The 20,678-nt window shown below is 39.7% G+C and overlaps 1 protein-coding gene across 3 annotated transcripts in view; it reads left to right on the top strand.

The window, feature by feature from the left end:
• phf21b (PHD finger protein 21B) overlaps positions 1-20,678 on the top strand; it is an 84,456-nt gene that overhangs the window by 8,999 nt on the left and 54,779 nt on the right. Inside the window, exon 1 of one of the 3 annotated variants that reach the window (XM_047389713.1) lies at positions 2,436-5,030. The exons of the other annotated variants lie outside the window; for them this stretch is intronic. Within the exon in view, the coding sequence (XP_047245669.1) occupies positions 4,983-5,030 (48 nt within the window). The 5' untranslated portion in view covers positions 2,436-4,982. Of the gene's footprint in view, positions 1-2,435; positions 5,031-20,678 lie in introns of those variants that run through there. 3 annotated transcript variants of the gene reach the window in all.

Genomic DNA, 20,678 nt, shown 5'->3' with positions numbered 1-20,678 from the left:
CAAGTAAATCCGAGCAATATTCCCAGTTAGTCGTTTTAAAAATAAACTTTGATGTGTCTGCTGTGTGGAAATAAGCTGCTGCACCACGTGAAGCTCCCATTTAACCCAGTTTCTCCACATATTATCCACCTCTTGTTTCCCATAACGCTGTTTACGCTGCAGTAATTGGATTAGAGCAATTTTATTCAAGCATGTGAAGCATTTGTAGAGACAAAAAACTTTAATAAAAAGGTTGTAAAAGAGGACCTGTTGGTGAGGTTAGCCTTAAAAATCGGTTGCTGCACGGGTTCTTATGTGGCTCGGTTTTATGGTCGATCTGGACTCCTCCTGGGCTTCTCCATGTCTCTGCGGTGGTAATGAGGTGCGTTTCAACTGCAGGAAGCAGAGCCAAACCAGATTATCAGAAAACAGCCCTGAAAGGAAGACCATAGATGTAATATGGACGGAGCTTTATGGTGGGCTAATTATTTTAGGTATCACGTTTCAGTCGCCTTCTAGTTTAAACTCTGTAGTTCATATTTTCATTTTTTCACAAATTTTATAAAAACACAAGTGGATTGTTTTGTTGTGGGCTAAGGTTATTGGCTAATATATGAAGGATTTAAGCCAATCAGAGGTGGAGGAGGACTGATCCTGATAATTTGCTTTTAGAGTCATTTTCCTTGTAATAGAAAATGAGACCAAGCTCAATCATCTAAATATGATCTGTTAAAACAGATTTCAGGAGCAAGCGTAGGTTTTTCTCAGTTTATCTTCATGTCCGACCACCAATGGTGCATTAGGTTGATGAAAGCAACAACATGCCCGGGCCTACCAGGCTTAGCCTTGTCTGAGGTCATGTTTCTCAACTGGAAAAAGGTGGGAAGCTGCCTCCAGATCTGGGGTCCGTCTCTGCGTTACTTGGCGAGTTCAAGTATTTTGCTTTCTTGGTGTATGCGTGATGACGGGATGGAGCGATATATGGATGGGACTTCATCTTCAGGAACATGGGTTAAAGCTGTGTTCTGTCATGGTGATGAAGGAGAAGTGAAACTCTGGATGGATCATGATCAAAAGAGTGAACTCCTGGATGCAAGCATCTAAAATGACCTTCCTCGTTAGGGTGAGCTTGGTCTGCCTCAGGGATGAGATGAAGAGCTCTGTCATCTGGAGGCAGCTTAGAGAAGAGCTGCTGCTTCTCCACAGACTCTCTTTGAAGCTTTTCCAGGCATGTCCCACTGTGAGGACAGACTCTTAAAGTGGGACTGCTGTGTCTGTCCCTTCTGGTCTGAGTATGTCTTGGCATCTTCCAGAAGGATCGAGCTGTCTGAGTGTCCTTGCTGGACCTGTTACCTGTAACCTGACCACCGATGAGCTGAAGACAAATAGGTCAGGGTTCCTCCTCTGAGTTTCTTGTTCCTCTTATATGTCAAACTTTCCAAGCAGCAGAAACCAAACTCCGGCTAATCCTGTGCTGGCTTATTACCTGCTATGGAACCATGAAGCAATGCTCATCTGGATAAGTACGTGTATTCCTAAAAATCTTCATTTTGCCCAGTTTTATCGTCTAATCTAGCTTTGAGCAAACTGGAGGCATCTGAATTGAGTTTTTCAGCTGTTCTGCCAGTAGTTAGTTTCCATCAGCTGTTGACCAGAGCCACTTATCTCTGCTGGACAGTTTTCAGCTGTTATTGGCTGACATCTCCAAGGGGCTTCAGCTCTGTTCAAGAAACGTTGAGACCCTGCGATGTCTGTTCTTCATCACATCGTCCTACTCTTCCTCATCCATCCACATGCCTTCATTTCTCATACTTGGTCACCTAACGTCCATCAGGAGGAAGACGTTGATCTATCGCCTTGTCGAGTTGACTGTCCCAAACCTCCCAGCGTTCAATTTAATCAACTAGATGAAGACGTTCATGTTAGTTCACTGACTTCACGTTTTTAAACAAGGCTTTCAAAATTAGGAAAAGTCTCAGTTTTATCTTGAATCATGAAAAACCTTGTTTTAGCTCCTCAGAGCTGCTGTTTTGTCTTTTGTTGTCTTTCAGCTTTAAGGACGCCCACATATCAGCAGCAGCTCGGTCTCAGAGGAGTAGATATCTGCCCTCCATTTCTTCTTCCTGATCTGCGACTCCAATCCCACTCTCCCATCCTATGTTTTTTTTTTTTTTTTTTGCAGACCTGTTTTAATCAGCTCTCAGAGAGAGAGGGGTTTAATTAAGAGCAACATGGCAGGAAAATCTGCAATGACTCTTCCTCTGGGAGGATCCCTCCTCCTCCTCTTCCTCTTGTGTAACACCACTTAGATTCAGAAGTGAAGGCTTTTCTGGAAATTCTGACCTGCAGCACTCAGTTACCCTAATTTGGCTTCAAAACGACAACATGAGAGTGTCTGCCATCACATTTACACTACCTACATTTTCATACCATCCTCTTTAAGCTCTTAATGAGCATCAGCAATAAAACTGGGAAAGAAAACATTCCTCTCAGGAGGAATTGGCTGGATTTTTTTAATAAAATTTTTTAAATTATGCCAAACATCAAACAGAATCAAAGGTGCATGTCTATTAAAACAATCCCACAGAACAAGGAATTGAAAAGGGTTACAAAAGCTGAAAAAATAAGATTTCAGATGAGACAAATATACTACAAAGTATAACCTACAATATGGGTTTATATTTATATACACACAAAATTAAAAGTGGTGGGTACGGTTCTGCTAACAGCTAATAGCAGAACTAATTTTAGTTTCGTGGATTAGCTTTTTTGCTAACTTTGGAAACCGTTAGCGGTAAAATTCACAAGTCTGTTCCTTTCTGTTTGGGGCTCGATTTATGAATTGTTCAGTTATTCTTCAAGTTATAGAAGTTGATTGAGTGACAGTTGTCGCAGCAGTTAGCGTTAGCTTCTGCTAACTTTTCAATCTGTTTAGCGTTAGCGAAGCTAATATTTTAATTAGTGAAATATGGGCTAGCAACGCTATCTTTCTGTTTAGCTGTGCTGCCGAAATCTACAATCTGACAGTGAAATAGCGCCTCAGTTGGAAACCAAATGTATGTGGATGTTGGGAAGAAAAAAAGGACTAAAACAAAGAAAATACCTCAAAACTTTGACGAAATGATTCATACAAAGGGGATAAAATTAACAAAGTAGAAAAGGATGTTAATCTTTTTATTTTACAAAACATGCAAAATGGGAACAACCACAACAAGTTTTATCTATTAAATTAAACAAAAACAAATGGATGATTATTACTAGACTGCTTAAATACAACACAAAAAAACCCCAAAACAATCTAAAATATTATACAAAAAGAAAACAAATGCTGGGGGGCCCATTTTTATAAATGTGAAATAAAAGACAACACAACTTTGAACATGTATTACATTCTATTCAAAATAAGGAAGTAAATCACAATAAATCTAATATATTTTATGTATAGAAAACCAAAATCCATTCAAAAGTTAAAACAGAAATTAAGACCTTTTTAATACAAAATCACCATAAAAGCGTAAAATTTCCCCTGCAGCTTAAAGGCCTGTAAGGCAGGAGTATGGTTTGGGTTAAACTGACCATCCTGACTAGAGAGATGATTATTTATTTTACCGTTTCTTTTATTGACATAAGAATTTTGATTTATCATGACAAACTCCACATGATGATGTCCGCTAACCCTAAAAAAGATTACTATTTTTTTCCACTTTTGACTTTATGAGCAATTTTATGAGCAATAAATATCAATATTTTTAAAATATATAGATAATAGCTGGTCTCAATTCTGTGACTAATCCTGCAGCTTCAGAACCAACCATCTGTCTTCAAACTGGGCCGGGCTCAGATCTTCTCGAAGCAGTCATGAATCCGAACAACCAAACGGTTCTTCCCAGACACACAGAGGAAATGCTGATGTAGCTGAGCAGGCAGGCAGCAGAGAGGCTGGGATGAATTAACCCGTGTTGACTGCCATGTTGCTGCTCCTCTGTCATGTTTCTGCTCACACCAACAGCATGGATGCCAGGAGATGCCAGAAACTGCTGCACAAGTCCCACGTTCATCACCACCCTGCAAAACATGAATGTTTGACTTCGTCTTGTTTAGATTTTTACCACCTCCTGCACTGAATTGGGACGATATGGTGATTTTCGTTTCCCCGGAGGGGGGTTGGATTAAGTCCATACAGTCATAGACTCCATCAGACATGTAGACAGCAGCAGATGATAGTTTGGGCTGGAGCAGGCTGTCACTTGAGGTCAGGTTTGCTCAGTAGACTGCAGCTGATGAAGTTCTTCAGCTTTATCAGTGAAGAGTCTGAATCTGTGCAAACAGCAGCAGAAACTCAGAGTATTTCATCACTTCCCCTCGTCCTCAGCAGTAGCAGCAGCAGCCCTCTTTATTTGTTGTGCTCGGAGCCGTTCCCCCTGGGAAATAACGAGTTTGTTTGGAAAATCCAGCTCCTTACAGAGATCAGGTAGTGAAATCGAAGCAAACAGCAAGACTGTGGAGAGCCGCCCATACTGTGCAAACTGACTGGGTGCTTAAAATGTGAAGTCTGTGCCGTCTGCAGGGGAGGAAACAACAGTTTTTAACATAATGTGCTTCACTTTGCTCTGGTGGGCGATCACAAGTGGAGGGAGAAAAGCGTTTTTATGGAGCTGTAGATCCAAATCAATGTAGTCGCACCTAAACATGATCAATATGTTTTCCTCAGACTGAGGTGCTTTTTAGCCTGGAGGTCACAGTTATTTTAGGACTTGTAGCCAAAGTTGATGATTTGACTGAAATGTTATAGAATGGCTAAAATATGATAAAAATGTTAAGTTTTTTCTTTTAAAATAATGAAAAGGGGGCAAAACTTCCTTCAAACCTTTCACAAGAAAAGACTCAAACGAATACACTGTGTGCTAACATTTCCATTTCCTGCAGTATCTCATCAGGGCGACTGTGACTCAGCGAGAAGGAAGTGAAAAGTTGTTGGTTCGTTTCCAACTTGCTCCTGCCACATGTCCATGTGCCCCTGGGCAAGGCACCTAACCCCAATTTGCCTACAGGTCTGTGAGCCGGTTAATGAATGTGTGCATTTGAGTGCGACTGAGTGATTATATCTGCCTATTCATTCATTCATTTAAAATACAGCAGGTAATAAAATTTAGTATAAACTGTGAGGGTTTCATATAAAAATAAATGAATAAAATAAAAATAATAATTAAAAAAATGTGGGTGAAATAAAAGAAAAAAAGAAATTATATAGAAAGTTAATATAATAAAAATAATCAGAATGCGTAACATAGCAATGACACAAACATTTATAATTAAGAAAAATGTCACCAAGCGTGAACAACAGTAATGAAAATAAAACGATTATAGGAACATATCAAAACATCTAAGATAGAAAAATTACATACAAATGAAAAAGGTTCAATAATTTTTATCATGATAAAAATGAAATAAAAATATTTTTAGAGTTAAAATAATAAAAAATAAGAAATAATAAATGAACTGTAATATGATTAGAAATTGTAATAGTAATAGAAGATTCTACTAAATGTGTAGATTATTATAAAAATATATTCAAATTTGGTAATATGGTTAAAAAAAAGTCTATTAAATCACTTTAGTAACAATACAGAAGGGAAAACCAAGTCAGAAGACCCAGTAATGCTAATACTACCGTAGTACTAGTCCACTCTTTGTCAGAAATTCAGTTTAAGTTTAAAATAGTAATTCCTTAAAAACTATCTAACATTTGACAAAGTGCTGGTAGAGCAAAATAAACTCTTTATTCCTGAAAGTAGATTAAAAACAGACTTTTCTTTCCGAGGCTACTAACAGTTCTGCCCTTCCACACTTGTATAAACACACTTTTGTCCCATTTCCAAAAATCCTCCAATAAATTTATTCCATGCTTAAACTTATTTGCTTTAATGTCGCAGAGAGTTTCATGAACAGAGAGCGACGGAGAGCAGGTTGTTCATCAGTAAAGCTGAAGCCTGCAGACATTTTTCTTTCTGTCTCCAGTTTTGAAGGTTTGCAGGTGAAAACATCCCCCGGCTTCATCGGTTTGTCTCCTTCTCCCTTCAGGGAATCAGTCATGTTGCAGTGTGCCACAGAGCTCGGATTATCCTCCTCAAAAAGCCGTGAAAATCGCTGTAATAATTCAAAAATTGCCTCTCTGCATCGGCCTAGGAGCTTTTTCTCCTGTGTGGAGACAAAGTGGCTCTTTGGCTGCTGCGTGATTTGGATGTTTTGTTTTGTGTGAGGTTTTTCCTGCCTCCTTGTTGTGGTTTCTTCAGTTTCTTCCAACTTTGTTTCATCGCTCAATTTCACGCAGGCGTGAAGCTAATCCTTTCAGTTTCATGGACAGAAATGTGTTCTCGCTGTCTGTGGGCAGAAATATTTCCATTTTATTAATACAGACACTTCTGTAGAGCTCATTATTCAGCCCAGCTGTATGATTCCTTCAAGAAGAAGGGGGATATAGAGGTGCAAGATGTACCTAGTTTTAGCTGGAGGTCTTACAAATTGCTGCTTCATGAATAAAAAGTTCCTAGTCTCTTATTTTGAAACAGTTTTTAGTATTTAAATACACTTGATGTATTTGTTTTTAGATATATTCTTTAAAAATAAACTAGTAGATCAATTAATTGAAGAGTTTTCAGTAATTTCAGAACATTTAAGATAAGCCAAACTAATTTAAACCGAGTCTAGAGATCAGGGCCCGTATTCAGAGTCCTGTCAGATAGCTCCTATCTTAGCCTAAAAAAATCCTGTCAAGGACTCCTAGCTTCAGAGTAATTCATTTCTCTGCTGAGAGCAACAGAACTTCCTGTCTTAGTGAGGAGGTGTGGTTGACCCCATTGCTAGGTGTGGTTTACGGTGGTTTAAACTCTGCATTTTACTGTCATCTCCTTGTATAATGAGGTTTAGTTTGGTAAAAGATCAAAATAAAACGGAGTACAAAAGGTGGAGAAAAGCGAACTGAACAGAGGAGCAGAGCCTGCTGGTGGAGGAGGAGAGAGATTGTAGCAGAATATCTCTCCTTTCTGTTTGTCTCTCCACCATCTGCTTAAGACACTCTTATGGTCACTAAAAGTTGTTGTTAATGTGTCTCATTGAGATCAGAAAAGAGGCTGGTTCTTGGTTGGTGGTTGTGGCCTTGCTTCTGACTTTGGTGGATCGTCTCCACCACATCAACATCCAGAACCAGCTTAGATGTCGGGATCAGGTGTGATGTTTGCATCACTTGAGCTGCCTAACTGCAAGCCATGATGTTCAGACCACATCTGCAGTTCAGGAGGAACAATAATTTCATAGTTTAGGGGGAAAAAGTAAAACATTTAACACGTTTTATGCGTTTGGAGACAATGTTTGATTTTTTTTAAAAAATTTTTTATGAATATTTGCTTCTACTAACAGATTTAACAACTGCTTTTCCGTTATCTGAGGAATCTAACACAAACAGTCATTGTGTTAGAATCATTATTGTATGAAAGTAGGAATGCTACACATTTGGTTCAACGGCGTTGGGTGGTGGTTTGGTCTTCAGTTTCCAACCTTCTGCAACAAGTTCCTTCTTGTTGCATCTTTCTGCTAAAAGAAAATTGAAAACATCAAATTTTACTACCTGTCACTTAACTGTGGGAACCTCCAGAAAGGCTTCAGGTGGAAGCGTGGGTCGATGACGTGAACTGGGCTGACGGGAAGTGTTGGATCTCTGTAGCTGCTCTGAGGTCAGCATGTTTCAGCTGCAGGACAAAAGCTGCACTCATTGATTTTTCTGTCTCTGAGGAGCTTTGGTCGTCCTCATTCACAGTCCTCAGACTTAATGGAGTTCCTCACCGCCGAGGCTGCTGATTCCTTTGTAAACCTTCGGTGTTCCAGACTGTGGATGTGATTCGCTGTATTTAACGTGACATCAGAGGGTTTGGAAAGGCTGGAATACAAGGGAGATGTATTTCTACTTTGCTTTTAGTCATTTTTCTCTTCCTCCTACTCCTGTCCAGCTGAATGATGGCATAAATTATTTCCTTCTCAGAGAAACGTGAGGAAATTCTTGAACATGGAAGCAACTTGTGGACATAAGTGAATTCATCCATAAAAGATTAGAGTTCGTTTCCGATTTGAATCAGTAATTAGGTTATTAATTGGCGATTCAAACAATGTATTAAATCATTTCTTTAACTCTGATTTCCATCTTTCTACATATAATGAACAGTAAGGAATGTTCTTATTGAAGGTGTTGAGGATTTCTACGCTCAGTGAATGACGATGTTATGTAATGGAAATCTTCCACATGCATGATGTGTGGTTTTATTTCTGCTTTAGGTCTCAGTGTGTCGCGGCTGTAGGGGAAATAAACCCACATTCATGAGAACAGGTCACTAGTTCTGGTTAAATAAGATGTGAAAACGGCAGATTATGCAGTCGGTAATAGATTCAGTTTAACTGTAAAGAACATGAAAACATGGCAAACTGGGTGGAGGAATCCACTAGAGTTCTGCAGCTATCACTGATGTTTCACGATTGATTTCATGAAGGTCGTTGGATATTATCTTTGGATTCAGAGGGTACAGTGCAGTAAAAGGGACAAAATTAAGAATGCAAAGCCACTGAAAGATATAGCCCTCCCTATTTTCCTCTCAAGTAGTTGAACTTGGCTGCTTCTTTTTAAACCCACTATCCATCTAATCCCAACTAATATCTGATGGTGAATAGATTCGATGCTGTTAAGGGTGTTTTTACTACAGGACAGTTCAGTGGACCCGGTTCAGGGTTAGGGTTACTTTAACATTGCATCTCTTTATAAAATAAAGAAAACAATCCAAACCGCCTGAACAATGCCGTGCAGTTACAACAGCTGCTCATTCGGGGGCGCTATTATAAGCAGGTGTCCAGAATGACGAGACGGTGAGACAAATGCAGCAGTAGAGAAACTGAGATGTCTTCAGGCAGGCCAGAGTTTGGCTGATCCTTCACTTAAATGATGCGGACTATGCAAGGAAACTAAGTCTGGTCCGTTTTAAAGGAGCCTAACACTTCTAGTGGTCCTGGTTCTGAAAAGATTCAAAACCCACAACAGATTCTATTGGCAGCTTTTTCACTCTTTCAGTCCAACCTGTGCTCCTAACCATTTTCAAAGGACATTTACAAACATTTATTTTAGCTTTTTTTTAAATCAAGGAGTCTTTTATCTGATCCATGTAGTGCACGATTACAGAACCATCACCAGGTTCTGGGCTGCCAGTGTGGGCCGAGTATCTGTTAAACTGAACTTGTGGGCTGATCATCTGCACCAAACCTGACCTTCAAAGTGGACTCATGTTCCTCTGCCATGTTTCATTTAGAGTGTTGACCTCCCCGAACAGGAAGTGAGGTCATTGGAGTGGCCGTTTCGATCTGCTGTAATGCTGCTCTGACTAGATAAAGGCAGGCGTGTTCGGACAGGGGGACACCCTGCACGCTTCTGATCCAATTAACCCACAGACTGACAGGCCGATGGCTGCAGCAGCCAGCCGCTCCTGTAACCCACGTCACCGCCGTCTGTCAGCAGAGCGAGCGCTCGGCGTGCAACCTCGGCCTCGCGATGTTGCACTGGATTTTCATCACGTTCTTGCAGCTGCTCCTCCAAACAGCACGAGAATGTCTTCTCGATGATGTGCCGGGAGATGTTTGGTTTCCTGAACTCGCTTCTTTTTAATATGCTACCACATCTACAACTCTGCTTCAGTAAAGATGGAGATTGTAATACAACCTTTTAGATGAGCTTAAATGTAGTTCAAAGTTCAGCTGATTCTCAGAAAACCAGATAAGTTTGCAGTGAACATAATTTCCTTAAAGCTCTGCAGTAATGTGCTGCAAAACTCGCATAATCCTGCAAGTTGAGCACCTAACATTCATTGTCAAAGAGAAAGCTGCTTTTATTTGACAAAAGTTGCTTTGGCAGCAGTTTTATACCAAATCCCGGAGCTTGGAGTGATGCTGATGCTTTTCATGGCTCATTGCCCATAACATGCAGCAGCATCTTGCTTCTAATGCAATCATCAACAAATGATGCAAGCATGGAAATCACTCCCAATGACAGAGTTTACCTGCTGGCAGCTCACTTCTCCAACCTGTCTGTGTGTTTGAAACCTTGGAAAAATATGAATTAAATAATATTAAAAAGAAAAAGCCTTTTATTGCCACTGAGCTCATGAAGATGCAGATCAGTGCCTCAATCCAATGCGAAACATCTCCAGCAGACTTGTTTCACATGTTTATTAGTGCAGCTTTGAACCGCAGCAGCAGGTGATCAGTAGGAGGTAAAAAGGTCTCCTTTTTCTGCATGGCTGCATGGTCAGTTTGCCTCGCCCCTCTGGATGCAGATGCTGTTCCAGTGGTTTCATTTGGTCCTAGTATGGCCGCATTAGTCCACTGGCTATATCGGCGGCACTGGTCTGGAAGAAATTAGGCTTTCAAGGTGAAAAGAAGCTGGCTGCAGCAGACGAAGCTTCAGGCAGCTGAATAAAACTGAAAGAAACCAACAAGTGTTAACAATGAAACCATCTGTGAGCAGCTCAAACTGTCCTCCATGATCCGGCTGCTTGAGAGCAAAAGTTTCCCAGCGCCATCCATCCTCTGCAGCCCGTGTTTTGACTCTACTCATCTGTGATCTTTTATTCATCCTCTGAACTAAAGAGGTCAACCTGATTAAACATTTAGTGCAGCAGTTTAGGGAGTTACCAGCTCTAAAAAACAGAGCTGCAGAAAATGTAACAGTTCTTCTCTCTCGTCCTGCTGGGGTCCTTCCTGAAATAAAACGACCCAAACGGTTTCAACAGAGCCCTTATTTGACCTGTTTGTCTCATCGTCCTGTTGTTTGGTCAGTCCACTGGGACATTAAAGTTATTGTAGCCTTGGTACACTAGCAACAGATATTGTTTTGATGTTTGTTGTTAAAATTGGTCAGTTTATGTGCAACATGTTCAGCCTTAGCTTCAGATGCACTTCATATGGTATTTAATCTCAACTGTTCTCAGTGTAAAATATTATCATTTCTTTGTTTTTGGTTTTGACTGTAAATAATCAGAAGTATCTGCAAAAATAGATTTTGTTATATTAAATAACATAAAAATTTTTCACAAATCAATATTTTATATTAGTACTTTGTTAAAAAAAACTTTAATATTAAATTAATCAACTTAAAAAACAAGCAGGAAATTAGAAAACATCAATAAAAATGTAATCATTTAATTAAACGTTTATACTTTCAATAAAAAAATGTTCAATTTTTGTTTCTGTACAAAATAAATATGCATCAAACAAATAGATGATTTGATGTTTTCTCCTAAAATGTGTCACATTTATTCTAAATATGCCTTAAAAGATTTTCAAACACTGTAAAACTTGTTTATTTGTTTTCTATGTTAATGAAAAGTCTGTGCAACGAGGAAGCGTTGGTGTGTGTGTGGATATGAGGAGAGAAAGTAGGAATATTTTGTCTTTCTGCAGCAGCTGGTTTCTTCTTAGCTTTTTATTTGCTTTTTTATCTTGACGTGTGTGTGTGTGTGTGTGTGTGTGTCTGTCTGTCTGGGGGGGGGGGTTCGTTAAGGCTTTTTTAGGAGCCAACAATGGACTTTCTCCACTAGCTAAACACACATTGGCAGAAAGAGGTCAATTATGGAGGAGAAGTAACAAAAAGAAAGAAAAAGCCCCTGAGTGTTTGTCTTGATTAGTCTTTGTTATGGAAACCATTTCATAAATCGGGCTCCTGCTGGCAGCACCAGGCTCTGATTGTGCATCTGTAAAAAATGGACTCTTTGAGGTTTATGTGAGCACAATCTCTCCTTTACATACAACTAAATAAAAAAAAAAAACACGGAAAATGTTGAATTTAAATCAGAACGGTGTGTGGGAGTGGTCGGTGCTGATATTTATACGCTGTTGAGCCTCCTGGTGGTACGGAGATGGTCATGAAAGGAAGGAGGACCATGTTCATCAAGGCTCACTTCAAAGCCCCTTTGAAAAATTGATCAGGCTGGATTGTAGCTGAAGTGGATCTCAGGCTGAGGCTTTTCAATCAGGTTACAAACGAAACGCAACCAGCAGCAGCAGCAGGAGGAGAAAACTTCTTAGACCAGCCTGGGAGAAGCAAACAAAGGCTCAAAGATGGAACCAAGGAGCGTAAATCAGACTTATTAATCCAACCCGTTGGACTGGAAGCTGCTGAAAAGCAAAAAATAGGCCCTGAAATGTTCATTCTTCTTAAGAGAATATTGCTTTTTAACTGAATTATTCCACTTTTTAAATGTCAAACTTAAATTTCTAAAAAGTGAAGGTCATGAGCTTCACGGTCAGTGGCAGAATCACTCTTATATTTTAGTCTCTGCATTTAAATGATCCTCTGCTGTTGGCAGATTCACCTGAAGGCCGAACCTCCTCCTCAGCAGGTCTGATCTCACCAGTGAGTTATTGGGCTTATTCTGCTATTAAGATATAAAAATCACCACAAATTCACCATTTAGATTTAAATTGTTTTTTGTATTTAAAATTTTTCTTTTAATTCATTCTTAAATTTTAATGATGAAATATTTTTAAGATTATTTTGTTTTATTCTATATAAATATAGTTTTTTTTTTTTTCAGTTGTCTTTTTTTGTTTCACTTTTTTATTTTATTATTTGTACTTGGTATGATTTATTTTAAGTTGTAATTGAACTTGCTTTTTTTAATTCAGTTAAATTTAAATTTATTTAAATGTTTGTTTTATTTTAGATTTAAATTGCTAAATTAAAGGATACTTGAATATAACAAAGATAAAAAAGCAACACGTTATTTGGACCAGACCTTACTACGTACAGTTTGGTTCATATTGTTAAAATAAATGGAATAATTTGACACTTAAACTCTGACCTCTGAAGCAACATCTGGAGGACCATTAACGGCAGATAATTTATTCATTCCTGTAACACGTCAGTCACATTATTTGTGGTTGTTTATTGAAATGTTGTTTTGTTGCAGTTTTTCTGTATATGCTTGAATTTTCTGTCCATTTGTAACAGTTTTATTTGCTTTGATTCTAAATGTTTGCAGGGTCGTGCGAGTTGACAGCATGTTTCTAAAGGCTGTTCAGAAACATCTAAGCAGAGTTTTCTGTGTTATTACCCAGAGAGACAAATCGGACCTCTCTGTGATTGGTTGGCCAGAACAAGCTGGGTCAAAACGCCTCTCTGAACGTGCAAGGACGCGATTAGATGCAGACGTTTGAGTTCTGGTGACTTTGCACGGTCCAGTCTGAGAGTTGGCTGTCTCTTCTGCAGATTGTTGCACTTAGTCACACTGGAGGTCCACAGGGACACCTTGTCTCTGCGAAAGGTCACAGGGGTCACTTGCTTGGCAACAGTAAAGACCCCACTGAACATCATGAGCATCAGACTGCAGCCACAATAAGTAACCAAGGCTGAAAATGTCAACACGTCCTCAGGGAAGTTCAGAGCAGGAAGCTGCTGTTCTTCCTCACCGAGCTGTTTGGACGTGTCTGTCCTATTGTGGCCGATGCTTTGACTCTTTGTCCTCCTCTCTGAATGAGACTTATTGCTTCCTTGGTTTTAACCAAACCTCACAGAGAAATTAAACATTTTTTGGTCAAACATTTCGACCAGTACCGGCAGAAGAGTTCTGTTGGGAAAAATGTGTCCCAACAATTTAAGATGCAGGTGGGTGAAATCCTAGTTTGTTTGTTTGTTTGTTTTTTTTTTTTTTAAAGGTTATCATTTGACCTGTAATGGATCGGTTCTTGAAATACAGCGCCGGGTCATTTCATGGTTAAAATTATGGTGTATGTTCTTGGTTGGAGATGGACAGGACTGAGGGGAAAACATGGACTGATACCAGATTGCAAGGTGCATCAATTATTTAATGTTGAATCCTGTGTTTTCTGTAGGTTGTGCAGGTTTTATTTGAAATGTTACTAGTTTGTTTTCCTCGTTAAATCTCTACGAAATCTGCAAACTCTCTCAAACTGACACTTGAAAACTGCTCCATCAGTTCAGCTCAATTATGTGTCTTTGGACATATTTTTATATGTTATGATGATTTTCCCCAAAAGAGCTTGAACGCCCTGCCCCCTCCCCCAGTCCTGGCAGCCCAGATCTGTTCTCGGATCAGATGTTAAGGAGATGGAGGGATATTTGCGTGAATATGGGATCACGCCTCCATTAAGCCGCGATGAGCTGTCAGGTCTACGCCTCAGAGCGTCTAATCCTGCTGTCCCTTCTCCAATCTGATCTCGTCTCCAGATCTTCAACGTAGCTCGAGGCATCGCTGCTTTAATGCTGATAATTCTGCTCTGGTTTGTGGGCAATATAAGCTCTGGAAATCCCTTTAATCAAAGCAGCAGTGACACAAACATTGGCTTGGAAAAGGGCCGAGTAAAGACTTAACACTGCAGCGTTTCCTGTTTCTGATCGGATCTCCTCCTGAGCTGCTAATAACGTGTCTTATTTCTGTTTCAATGAACAGAGCTTCTTACACCACCCTGGGTGCTGCATCCTTTAACTGTTGGGACATTTTTAGTATGGGCCTTGAGCAATGTTAATTTTAATATAAGTGCAACAAAAGAAGCATCCTGTGATTAAATTCCAAATATTTCTTAGAACAATTATTTCTGCCCTTAGAAATGTTCACTGTACCGTACTCACAAAGTAAACAGTGCCTGTTGATCCTTTCCAGGTTAAAGCCACAAACCTCATTGTGTTTTGTGTGAGTAATGAATGTAAAGAGCTGCATGATTGCATTTATTTGTATTTAGTCCCCCTGAGTCAGTACCACCTTTCACTGTGCTGTCCCCACAGCATGATGCTGCCACCATCATGTTTCTCCATAAGGATGGTGTGTTCAGGATGGAACAGTTTTACTTTTTCGATGTGCATCTTGTTTTGCATGTGCCAAAGAAGGTTTATTTTGGTTTCATCTTAACAATGAACCTTCTTCCTCCTTCCTAGCGTAAAATACAGGTCCTTCTCAAAATATTAGCATATTGTGATAAAGTTCATTATTTTCTATAATGTCATGATGAAAATTTAACATTCATATATTTTAGATTCATTGCACACTAACTGAAATATTTCAGGTCTTTTATTGTCTTAATACGGATGATTTTGGCATACAGCTCATGAAAACCCAAAATTCCTATCTCACAAAATTAGCATATCATTAAAAGGGTCTCTAAACGAGCTATGAACCTAATCATCTGAATCAACGAGTTAACTCTAAACACCTGCAAAAGATTCCTGAGGCCTTTAAAACTCCCAGCCTGGTTCATCACTCAAAACCCCAATCATGGGTAAGACTGCCGACCTGACTGCTGTCCAGAAGGCCACTATTGACACCCTCAAGCAAGAGGGTAAGACACAGAAAGAAATTTCTGAACGAATAGGCTGTTCCCAGAGTGCTGTATCAAGGCACCTCAGTGGGAAGTCTGTGGGAAGGAAAAAGTGTGGCAGAAAACGCTGCACAACGAGAAGAGGTGACCGGACCCTGAGGAAGATTGTGGAGAAGGGCCGATTCCAGACCTTGGGGGACCTGCGGAAGCAGTGGACTGAGTCTGGAGTAGAAACATCCAGAGCCACCGTGCACAGGCGTGTGCAGGAAATGGGCTACAGGTGCCGCATTCCCCAGGTCAAGCCACTTTTGAACCAGAAACAGCGGCAGAAGCGCCTGACCTGGGCTACAGAGAAGCAGCACTGGACTGTTGCTCAGTGGTCCAAAGTACTTTTTTCGGATGAAAGCAAATTCTGCAGGTCATTCAGAAATCAAGGTGCCAGAGTCTGGAGGAAGACTGGGGAGAAGGAAATGCCAAAATGCCAGAAGTCCAGTGTCAAGTACCCACAGTCAATGATGGTCTGGGGTGCCGTGTCAGCTGCTGGTGTTGGTCCACTGTGTTTTATCAAGGGCAGGGTCAATGCAGCTAGCTATCAGGAGATTTTGGAGCACTTCATGCTTCCATCTGCTGAAAAGCTTTATGGAGATGAAGATTTCATTTTTCAGCACGACCTGGCACCTGCTCACAGTGCCAAAATCACTGGTAAATGGTTTACTGACCATGGTATCACTGTGCTCAATTGGCCTGCCAACTCTCCTGACCTGAACCCCATAGAGAATCTGTGGGATATTGTGAAGAGAACGTTGAGAGACTCAAGACCCAACACTCTGGATGAGCTAAAGGCCGCTATCGAAGCATCCTGGGCCTCCATAAGACCTCAGCAGTGCCACAGGCTGATTGCCTCCATGCCACGCCGCATTGAAGCAGTCATTTCTGCCAAAGGATTCCCGACCAAGTATTGAGTGCATAACTGTACATGATTATTTGAAGGTTGACGTTTTTTGTATTAAAAACACTTCTTTTATTGGTCGGATGAAATATGCTAATTTTGTGAGATAGGAATTTTGGGTTTTCATGAGCTGTATGCCACAATCATCCGTATTAAGACAATGAAAGACCTGAAATATTTCAGTTAGTGTGCAATAAATCTAAAATATATGAATGTTAAATTTTCATCATTACATTATGGAAAATAATGAACTTTATCACAATATGCTAATATTTTGAGAAGGACCTGTACGTTTCCCCTCTCTTTTTGGTAAGACTGCTGAAAAATCTGTGGTTTCAGTTAATCAGAAGATCTACATAAAGTTGTTCTCATGAGCTCCACTATCCCAGCTGTTTGTTTCTGGTGATGTAGTCGGTGGTGGAGGTTTTACTTCCGGCGTTCCTCCATCGTTTGTACCCAAAACTCTCGCCTCTGAAGGTGGTGGCGGCTTGGCCAGCCCACAGCAGCTACTCGGCTTTGAAATGGAGAGTTTTCTCCTTCTTGAAGCCATGAAGAAACCTCCAGAGAGGCTCTCAGCCTCTTTCTAGATTCTTCCTCTTGCCGGCCGCCACGCGACTCCATGATCAATTTCAGATTTTGGGACGTTTCTGCCTTGAGAGGCTTTCAGCTTGAGCAAGAATCGGTCACAGTCACAGTCGTATTGCAAATCGGTAAACTATGCTCGTTCTGCACGGATGTTCGTTATTGACAAGCAGCAACTGAAGGTGTGATGAAGAACCAGTTGGAGTGCGAACACAGAATCTGTCTGCAGGCATTGAAAAGTCAGGAAGAATATCTCAACTTTAGAGTTAGAAACATGTTCTGCCTTGATGCTGCTGCAGGTGTCACAGGTCAAGCTGAGTGTGTTTTAGAATAATGTCACTTTGAATCCTCTGGTTTTATCTTATCTTAATTTAGCTTTATTTGTCAGACTTTCTATGAAGTATGGCCCGGTTTTATTCTGGTTTTATCCCAGTTTTGCCTTTTTATCAGATGCCAGTTTTATTATTTTCTGGTTTTCTCATTATCTGGTATACTAATTTTAAATCCAACTTGTCTAATGTTATTCTTTTTTTATTTTGAATTAATAACCATTTGGGTTAATCAAAGGTCATCATAGTTTTTCCACAGTTTACATTAGTTTCATCCTGGTTTTATCTTATTTATTTATTCAGTTTTAAACAAATTGTTAATCTGAGTTTTCCACTGGGAAAACCCTTTCTATTTCTCATTTTATCTCAGTTTCTAATCTGAATTTCTTTTCTGTTTCATAGTTTTGTTCCAGTTTTATCCTGATTTTAATCCAATTTCCTTCCTGTTTTTTCATTATTATTATTTTTTTCATAAAATTTTTATCCTGCTTTTAAAGCAGTAACTTTAGATAAATCTAGGAAGGGCTATTTTAACAATCTCTTTGAATATTCTGTCTGATGTTTTTGGAAGCTCTACTTTAGTCTGTTTGGTTTTTCTCTGCTGGTTCATCTGCTGATGATGACATCTGATAAAGATGTGAAGGCCTGCACCTCCTGCAGCAGCATCTAATTTCAGCTCTTGGCATTTCAAAGAGTAAATCAGCTTGTCTGCCATCCTCTGTAAAAGTTCAGTTTGGCCTTTTAAGACAGAACTAAAGACGAGAGGCTGGAACTAAAATGAAACCTGTGGAACATGTAATAATGTGTCCCTGCGGTCCAGTTGTATCTGTCCAGGCACCTTTGGTCGAGGAGCGAAAATGTGGAAGAGGGGGAAAAAAAAAAAGATGCGAGTCACGCACCTAAAAATATCAGCCGTGCAGGTTCTGTTCTTTTTGCCGGGTTGCGCTGACCTGTGAGTCAGAGCTCCAGCTGAAGACGGCGTTCCGAGGGGGGGGGGGGGATCTGCCGGAGAGGATGGGGTGTGAGCGGGTCGGGGTCGGAGCAGCTTCAACGGGCCAAAATGGCCGCTGTGAGAGGAAACTGGTTTTCCAAACCTGTATATTTGTCACTTGGGCCAATCAGATTGTTTTCCTTTAAGGACCAGATGAAGATGACTCATTAAAACTTGAATGCTTGTTCAAGATTGTGCAGAACGCTGTAATGAGCACGCAAGATAAATAATGATCTTATTTTATTTTGTGTACAAAACAAAAAAAATGATGGGACTGAAACAAGTGACACTGCTGCGTGTGTCTGACTGAGCACACCTCAGTTACATGCATACAAGTTGTTTAAGCTGGTAATTTGTCTGATGTTAAAAAATGTTTTCAAACTTTCATCATCTGAATATCTTCCTAGTATCTGGTGCACATATTAATTCATCTAGACAGCGCAGTCTTCTGTGCATTTCCCATATTTTTTGGCTGCTGATGACAGTTCCTGCGTCTTTGCAACTTTTTTTGCGCTTGCCATCAAAATATTTGTCCTCAGTTTAAAATTGAGGAAAGAGCTAGACAAAAAGCATCCAGATTTTGCACTCCTTTTGGAGACTGATCTCTTGATCAGCTTCTCTGTCAGCTTCTGTAACGGGCTTTTGTTCAGATTTAGATTAAGAGGAAAACCCGTGGTGCTTTCAGAAGCAGAAACAAAGCTGCAGTGTCTTCAGAGGGAGTCATCATGCAAACACTAAAGAAATCTGATTGATTTTCTCTGTGATGCTCCACAACCATCAGCTTATGTTTAAAATATAAAACAGCTTCATCTTTAATTTTTTAAAGCTAAAAACAAACTTGTTCCTAACATGTCTGGCTGGATATTTGTGAAGATGTTGCATTTTTACAAACCTGAAGCACAGTGATGAGGGTTCGCCTCTGCCTTGCAGAGATGTTGACAAGTCATTTTTTCCAAGTCTAGTTTTTTAACAATTGAGATTTTTCATCAAATCCATGACATCCAGGTCACCTCTAAGCCTGCATCACTGTAAGTTAGGACTCTGAACCTGTACTGTTTGTCCTGAGGCCTAAATTATTACATCAACATTTAATAATATTTTTGCTGTCTATTAACATCCCATAATAATCCACCAACATCCCTGGCTAATAATAAAGCTCATCCTTTCACAGTAAAACCGCCTGGAGCTGACAGACCAGCTTCCTTTCACCCTTCATTACTTCAGATAAAAACTAGTACTAAGACTCGAGTCTCGGACCACAAGTCCAAGTCAAGCCTCAACTCTGTAGGGCATACGTTTAAGTTGAGCTTAAGTCTTTTCATTTCGCAACTCAAGTCAAGAGTCTTCTGTCTGGATTATGGATCCGTTTTTCCAGCATCAGACCTGAATGCTCCAGAAAAATCCAGGAGATGTGCATTTCTTGTCAAATTTAAAACTGTAATAAACTGTGAGAAGGATTGAAAGTTGCCAAACAAACTACTTGGAATTGGGGCTGGGCAATGATAAATATTTTCAATGTATAACGCTTTTTGGCACAATTTTGTGATTATTCCAGCATTCGTTTCCACAGCAAGCAGTGAACGTCTGCATCTAATTCCCTGTAAGCCTAGTTTCTGGTAAATTAACAAAAGGATGATGGACCTAATCATCACCCTCTTCATCTAACGGGATTTGTCCAGCCGTGAAAACAACTTGTCTTTTGTTACGTTTTTTTAAGCAATCATTGAGTTCATTTGAATCAATCGTTATGTGACAATACTATAAATATCAGCGTTATTTTAAACCTAGAGACTGTAGCGTGTTATTGCTGCTCTCTCTAATGAAATGTTTTTTAAAAGGTCGCTCTTTCAGTCAATTGGTCTGATGGATTTATATTAGCTTTAGATCATGGGTTGTGGCTGGTTTCTGCAAATAAGATGTGATACAGTATATATGGTGTATTGTGTATCCGACCATATTGCCCAGCCGTACCTGGAACCAGGAGTGATAAATTAGCTACTCATGATACAGCATGTCGTTATTTAGATAAAACTAAACCAAAATGGTAAAACCTGGGTAAATCCTGCTGATTTAATTTGATTTAAGACTGAAAGTAGCTGCTGATTGAATGCATTGATTAACAGATTATCTTCGTCGGTCTGATCATTGGTTTAAAAGCAGGAGTTTTGTCAGTTTGATGCTCTGGAGTGTGTAGGTGTGAGTTAACATGGTACCAAGCTAGAAAAATGTTCTGGTTTTATTCCAGTTTGGCTTTGTTTGATCAACAGGTTTTTTTTTTCAGGAATTTTAAATCAATGTTTAGATCAGATTTTGGTTTTATACTTTTTTATTTTTTTTATTTTATTTTCACGGAGAGATTTTAAAATTATCGGGTGATTTTCAAAACCTGAAACACGTGACGATAAAAATAGCAGATATGACAGGTTTGGTTCTACAGTGTGTGTGGCGTCTAGCCACATGGCAAGCACAACACACCACACACGAACAG

Source organism: Girardinichthys multiradiatus, chromosome 17 (assembly GCF_021462225.1).
Source record: "Girardinichthys multiradiatus isolate DD_20200921_A chromosome 17, DD_fGirMul_XY1, whole genome shotgun sequence".
NCBI classification, from domain to species: Eukaryota; Metazoa; Chordata; class Actinopteri; order Cyprinodontiformes; family Goodeidae; genus Girardinichthys; species Girardinichthys multiradiatus.
This window is presented reverse-complemented; position numbering and strand designations above follow the sequence as displayed.